Source organism: Mesocricetus auratus, unplaced genomic scaffold, assembly GCF_017639785.1.
Source record: "Mesocricetus auratus isolate SY011 unplaced genomic scaffold, BCM_Maur_2.0 Super-Scaffold_100048, whole genome shotgun sequence".
In the NCBI taxonomy this organism is placed as follows: Eukaryota; Metazoa; Chordata; class Mammalia; order Rodentia; family Cricetidae; genus Mesocricetus; species Mesocricetus auratus.
This window is the reverse complement of record NW_024429225.1, coordinates 58,209-65,371: the sequence shown is the minus strand read 5'-3', so window position 1 is coordinate 65,371 and position 7,163 is coordinate 58,209. Positions and strand designations below refer to the sequence as shown.

Sequence of the window (7,163 nt, the reverse complement as noted above, 5' to 3'; positions counted from 1 at the left end):
TTTGCTTTGGTGTTTTGGTAGCCAGACTTCACATATTGGGACCTCGACAGTAAAGCCTTGAGCCTAGCACTCCAATAACACATGTTCCTTCGCACTTTGGACATTGATGTAAAGATGTTGGCTGCTTACCAGGTTGTTTTTTTTTTTTAAAGATTTATTTATTTATTATGTGTACAGTGTTCTACCTGCATGGTGCCTGCAGGCCAGAGGAGGGCACCAGATCTCATTACAGATGGTTGTGAGCCACCATGTGGTTGTTGGGTATTGAACTCAGGACCTCTGGAAGAGCAGGCAGTGCTCTTAACCTCTGAGAGCCATCTCTCCAACCACCAGGTTTTATTAAGAGGTGTTAGATAGGTGGGAAAATGGGGAAGTAAAGAGGTTTTCTTATTTTGTTTTGTTTTTGCTTGCTTTTTTGTTTTCGTTTGGGTTTTCTTTTTAATCTCCTTTTGGGGTGTGCTGCGGGGGTGAGGGGAGGATTTGGGTGTGGTGGCTGCTACCTATAATCCCAGGACTCAGAAGGTAAAGACTGGAGGATTGATGCAAGGCCAGCCTGAGCTACATAAGTGAATTCTGGGATGGCCTGTGCTACAGCATGAGACACTGTCTCAAGAATGATATAAATATAGTACATTTTATTGTCTGGTTCTCTTTTTTTTCACTTTGAAAATGATTTTATTACTCTGTGCTCATGAGTGTTTTGTCTGCATGTATGTATGTGTATCATGTGTGTACCTAGTGCCCACAGAGGTTAAAAGAGGGTGTCGGTTTTCCTCGGACTAGAATCACAGAAAATTGTGAGCCGCCCTTTGGGTGCTGGCAATTGAATCCCATTCCTCAACAACAGTGGCTCTCACCCTGAGGGTCTCTACACCCTTGGGGGTTGAACGACCCTTCCACAGGGGTCACCTAAGACCATCGGAAAACATACATTTACATTATGATTCATGGCAGTAACACACTTACAGTTATGAAGTAGCAGTGAAAACAATTTCATGATTGGGGGAGGTCATCACAACAGGAGTATCAAATAGCCGCCGCAGCATTAAGAAAGTTGAGATCACTGCCATCTCTCCAGCCCCCTGTTCTGTACTCCGTAAGCTTTTGCCTGTTGTTTGCCAAACGACAGAGATAGACACTCAGTGGCAAAAAACCCCACTGAATGTTGAGCTTCCATCACTGCTGAGAAGGTCACCTGGAGACGCTGGTTGAAAATTCTCCCTGGCTTGCAGCGACAGCCTCCTTAATCTCTACCCAGCACCTCCCCCTTAGTGAGCAAAGGAATTATTCAATTTCAGCTGTTGAAAGACCCCCAGTAAGGGGAGACCCTCACTCAAGTCTCGGGATAAGGCGATGCCCCAGTAATTCAAGAGAGACCGTTCTTGATGCCAGCACAGGAGGTTTATTCGGGGAACCAGTGCACTGGGGCCGAGCTGGTAACCCTCCCAGGGGCAGAGGAGTTCGACCCCCAGTAGCTGCAGTCGGGGGTTTTTAAAAGGGAAAAGCCAGAAAGAGTGGGGGAGTTAGGCAAACATAAAGGATGGGGAAGTTAGGTAAACACCATAAAGGATGGGGAAGTTAAATGATAGCTCATGTCTTGACAGGAAGGTTATCTCAAGCAAGCATTCTTTGGGCGTTGTACAGTTAAACATCATCGAGCTGGAATGTGGTGAGCTAGTTCCTGGATCAGGGAGTGTTATCTTTTAAGTTTATCTTGAGGTCACCGGTTTCTCAGGAGAGGGCAGAAGGGCAAGTAACTCTGTGATGGGCTAGTTGCTAGGGGTCTAAAAATGTTGAGTCGGGGTCTCTCACTGTGGCTTAGTGAAAATTTAAAAAAAAATTCCCAACATCCTAGCCCAGTTCACAGGCCCCAGGACTTTTGACTGTGGGTGTCCTTGGAAACCCTGGGATCCTAGGTTAGGATCTGAGGTGGAGGCTTCTAGAGACTAGTTGTTTCAGGAGGTCTTGGCCACTATCTGACTAATAGGAAGAAATATCAAAGAATTCACAGACTGAGTTAATACTTTAAAAGAATGTGATTAGGAAATGACGGAAACTTTATAGTCAAAGGAAAATATCAGTAACTCAAATTAGAAACCACAACCTAAGAACCTTTTGGAGGAAAAAAATAGAGCTATCAGAAGCACACACCTGCCTGGTGGTCGTGGTGCCGCACTCGGGAGGCAGAAGCAGGTGGATCTCTGTGAGTTCAAGGCCAGCCTGGTCTACAGAGGGAGTTCCAGGACAGCCAGGGCTGTTGTTACACAGAGAAACCCTGTGTGCCCCACACCCCTCCCCAAAAAGAGAAGCGCACACCCTTTAAGAATTTTCCAGAAAAAGGTCGCCTTAGCTTCCTGAGCCCCATCAGCAGCTTCTACAGCTATGTACAAGGGTACTGCTCCCCAGCTGCGCCTAACATGGCAGCGTATCCAAGGGGCCTTTGTAGTTTTAGCTTCCGAGCGAGCCTAGTAGGATTTGTGGGTGCTTGCACAGAAAATGTTTTTCCACATTTAAAGTGGATTATCGCTTACTTGATGAACACCGGGTTGTCTAGGTGACAGAAATGCTCGTGACCCTGATTATGTCTGACAGGCATTGGTGCAGCACTTTACTCTTAGGCTCACTCTTAGAATTCTTCCGGCTTGCTGAAGCTCTGTCATACACGCTGAGATAGATGCTTTGAATGACTAAGGCTTGGGTTGGGGAAGTAGGTCTGTAGTAGAGCACTCTCCCAGCGTGCTCGAGGTCCTAGGCCCCTCTATCCCTCCCCCTCCCCCCTCCCTCTTCCCTTCCTTCCTTTGTTTCTTTTGTCACCTCTCAGCAGGTCCTTCCCTTTTCTCTGCTCCATCAAGTCACCACTCGCATTTATGTCTTCAGTAGCTTGTATAAACTTGTTAGAATAGGGCTCTGGACATCCGTGCATATGATTGCCATGTTATTTTTCCTCAGATGTATCTCTAAGTTATCCAGACTCAGGTGCCTCCGGTTTCTCCCTGGGTATCCTCTCCCTGTCTCTCAAGTAGCTAGAGATCAGGAGGACCTGCAGAATACGGTTGGAGCCACCCCCAACCTCCACCCCCCCCCCACCCCCAGGGGTCAGCGCAGGATTCCCAGTTATTCCAGCAATGTTTGACGTGAGCTGGCATCTTCAGGTACGAGCTGGTGGATTGTCTCAGCTTGTGACAGGGTAGCTTTGTTTCTTTGTTGTCCTGAAACAGCTGGGCCTGCTGCTTCAGCTCCCTACCTGGTAAGGTTACCAACACACACTACCGCACCTGGCTTTGGAAATGGGCTCTGAGTATAAACAGATGCAAGCCGACACTCTCATGCCAAGGCGAACTGGACAGAAACTCCACCAGGGCAGCTGGACCACCCGCAGCCCTGGTGTCACTGGTAGAAAGCACGCCCCGTTATCTCCACACCACTTATCCACAGGTGGCACTTTTGGCTAATGTCCTCTTACTTCTTGGTGATGTCACCACAGATCACATTCTTGCCAGACTCCCTATAGAATACGGCCTAGCCATTCGTGGGCTGTCCCCAGAAAGCTTGTCAGGGGAACATGTTTCGGGGCAGCATTTCTGGCTGTCCACCCACAACCCCTCCCCGGGCTCACTCTCTCTTCCTTTGTACCTGGGCACCCTCCTTTGATGTTTGCAGACCTCGCTTGAGGCTATTCTCAGGGTGAACCTAAGTGTTCCACTTGAGAAGATCCAGGGACAGGCTCACATAGAAAGATGTTCCTGTCCCTGCCCTCCCACAAGCCCAGGGCGCTATACTTTCTCTCGTCATTCTCTTTTCTATTGCTGTGGACTGCTTGGACGTTCCAGAAAGGACGAAGAGTGCTCTTCAGATCCCCATATCTCTGTACCCACAGCAACCAGCGACTGGGGCACTGACTAGGTGAGTTAGAAGGATTTGTGGTTAGGAAACTTGATTGAAAGGCCAGGAACGTAGGACAGAGACCGGCTGACATTTTAGGGTTAAGGATGAAAACAAAACCTCGAATTCAGTTTAGCATTACCCCAACAGCTGTGGCTTCCACCCTACCCCACCCTACCGAAGTGTCCCCTGTTGGCTCCCAAAGGTCTGTCAGGCCCATATGAGGTCAGGGCTGTGAGTAAGATGACAGACTCACCAGGGCCGTTTATGTTCGTGTAAGTGAGAGTGGACTCTGTTTAAACGGAAGTCTTTCCACACACTGGTCTCTGTCTTCCGTCCAGAGTCACTCCTGCAAAGCTGGTTTTAGTCTTGGTATCTGGTGAATTGAAACACCATTTCAGACCTTCTGTACCCTTAGGAGTGCTCAAAAGGTAGCTCTGGCAAATCGTGGTGGTTTGGAATGACACAGGGATATGGTTCTTGAGAAAAGATGTGAGAGTTTAGAAGTGCCTTTCCATGAGGTTTTGGGGAAATGTTGTAAGGGGGTCAAGACAGGAGAGGCATCATGGTGCAATCAGCACGACAAGCAGCCTGGGCTACACCTTCAGGGACTCGAAGCCTTCCTGCTTGGCAATAACTCCCAAGCAGTTACTCTCTCTATTCCCCTCAATGGGGATTAGTCTTTCAACCCTGATGACAAGTCTTTTGGACACACGAGCTTCTGAGCGCTGAAGGGTTAGCTAGAGCTGGTGAGAGAGAGATGGTTCCTTCCAATGCATAGAAGTGAGGTCATATAAGTGGAACTTGGAGTTTTCAAAATACGTCTTCCTTTTGCAATTTTATTCTTGGTTCACTCAGTCCGCAACATATTTTTTATTTGCAATTAATTTTACTATCTAATGAGGGATATCTCTAGGAAACAAAATTATGAAGGAATAGAAATTTGGAGTAGGAGCCAGGCAGTGGTGGCGCACACCTTTAATCCCAGCACTCGGGAGACAGAAGCAAGCAGATCTCTGTGAGTTCAAGGCCAGCCTGGTCTACAAAGCTACACAGAGAAACCCTGTCTTGAAGAGAGAGAGAGAGGGGGGAGAGAGAGAGAGAGAGAGAGAGAGAGAGAGAGAGAGAGAGAGAGAGAGAGAGAGAGAGAGAGAGAGAGAGAGAGAGAGAAGAGAAATTTAAAGTGTGTGGGACTCAGCCTACAGGTTAGTATGTCAACACTTTCTCCTTTCTTTCCCGCGCTCGCTTAGGTGGCCCCGGTGGCTGCTATGGCGTCCTCTCTAAAGGCCTGGGGTCTGCTTGTGTCCCTGCTGTGCCTGCATTACAGCTTGCTGGCACAGAGCACTTCCAGGAGAGAGTTCATGGAACACCATCACCTAAGTTCACACAAAGAATTCAGTGACTACAGCTGCGATGTCCTCATGACAGAAAAGGGTCTGAAGCCCAAGATCTCACACTGGTTTGTTTACATGGCATGGTACAAAGTTGAGCACATATGCATTAGCGGCAACTGGAAAGACCGCTACAAAAATTCGTACGTGTGGGCTCAGACTCCCATTAAGGTGCTCACGTGCCACTGGGAGAATTTCAAAAGTAAATACGTAGAGAGGAGGAGCTACAACTATGTCCAGTTCCACTGTAACGCAGACGGCTATGTCGACAGCATAGAGGACATGAAGCTTCTGGAGCCCATCTTAGCCTAGAAGGTCCGGCCAGCTCCGGGAAAGCCGCCGGTTCTCCAGTGTCGGCCCCTGCTTCCCGTGCGGTTACATGCCAGCGTTTCCCAAGGATTCCCGGTCTTACGATCGCGCTTGTGTTGCTCCCTGCCTAGAATAACATTCCTCCCTTGTCTACCTGCTTTCCTTCACATTTTGTTTTTTTTTAATGACTCACACATTTTCTGTAGTTGGGACGATGTCTGAGGGACACCGTTCAGGAGGATTGATTCGCCTCCTGGTCTCAGGGCTTTCAGTCTGGGACTGACTGAGGCTCTGCTGTCCTCCTGGGAGAGTGAGGCGGGGAATGTGGGGGAGAGGGGATGCTCACTTCGCAGGGGCTGAGAGGCCAAAGGAGACGGAGGGCGAAGGGTATGGGGACGAGGTGTGACAGTTGTGGCCCCCCAGTGGCCTGTCTCCTCCAACTGGACCCTCAGACCCTCTCAGCTGTGAACTCATCAGTGGGTTAGTCACTGCCAAAGTAAGTGACAGCCTTCGTGAGCCATCCGTCAAGTAAGCCTTCAACACAGGAGCCCGGGAGGTCATTGGACAGCCAAACCACAGGGATCATCCTCTCTTGACTCATTCGGGGTTTTCTTTCTCTTTCCTGATGTCTTCATCTTTCCGCCTATCCAGACTGAATGGTCATCCCTTCCACAAAAAAAAAAAAAAATTGCTATTCCACTGTGCGTCATATATATACACGTGTTGTGTGCGTAGAGTTCGTGTTGTGCATTGGTGTGAGCAGTGTGGTGACACATTATATGTGAATATCTTACACTCTGGCTCAAAGTGAATTTTATGGATGTACCTTCTTACACATGGATATACCTGTGTGCCAGTAAGGCAAAGACAAGTCTTGACTTGGACAGGGATTGTAGTGTGCTGCAAGCCTTTATCATTTATTACAGAAGTAGCAATTAATATTCTAGGTATTGACTCCAGGTTATTTGTTACTATGAATTTGGCTTTGTATAGGCTATATACTGGGGTGATTTGTATTCTCAAATAGGCCCCAGAGAAAAGAAATTCTTCTCACCGGGTCAGCAGTTAGAGCCGCAGCCTCTGGATTTCACATTACACAGCCTTAGTTTTTCCCTTTGATATAGTGCTGAGAAGTCACCTTTAGTGAGTTAACAGTACCGAGTTGCAAGTCACGACCTCCCTGAGACTTAGGTTTGCCAGGACTTGGGTTTTGCAAATCACATCCAGGAGAGAGACCTGACACACGTGCTTTTCTCAAGATCCTATCAGCCTTCCTGGCTCTGAGAGATATGCCTGCCCTATTGTCAGAGAGTTGCTAAATGTGGATATAAAAACTAGAGGCCTTGTGGGATCCAGAGAACTTTAGAAGAAGGAACTTTTGGAGAACTTTTAGAAGGAACTTTTAGAGGCTTTTTAGAAAGAACTTCAGAGAATTTTTAAGGAGAACTTTTAGAGAGAACTTTAAGAGAGCTTTTAGAGAAAGAACTTTTAAAGAGAGAGCTGTTAGAGAGAAATGTTAAAGAGAGCTTTTGAGAGAGAACTTTTGGGAAGCCTCCATTCTTGAAGAATAAAGAGCCATAA

At 47.7% G+C, this 7,163-nt stretch overlaps 1 protein-coding gene across 1 annotated transcript; it reads left to right on the top strand.

The window, feature by feature from the left end:
- The first annotated feature begins 3,710 nt into the window (after nt 1–3,710).
- On the top strand, nt 3,711–5,749 carry LOC101839097 (epididymal secretory protein E3-beta). The gene is made up of 2 exons (XM_005087489.4): nt 3,711–3,903; nt 5,133–5,749. The coding sequence occupies exon 2, from the start codon at nt 5,151–5,153 to the stop codon at nt 5,583–5,585; it is 435 nt and encodes a 144-aa protein (XP_005087546.1). The 5' UTR covers nt 3,711–3,903; nt 5,133–5,150; the 3' UTR covers nt 5,586–5,749.
- Nucleotides 5,750–7,163: the final 1,414 nt, after the last annotated feature.

Bases quoted from the DNA above. Each gene is read 5' to 3' on its own strand.
- LOC101839097 (XM_005087489.4), top strand. From the start codon at position 5,151: ATGGCGTCCTCTCTAAAGGCCTGGGGTCTGCTTGTGTCCCTGCTGTGC.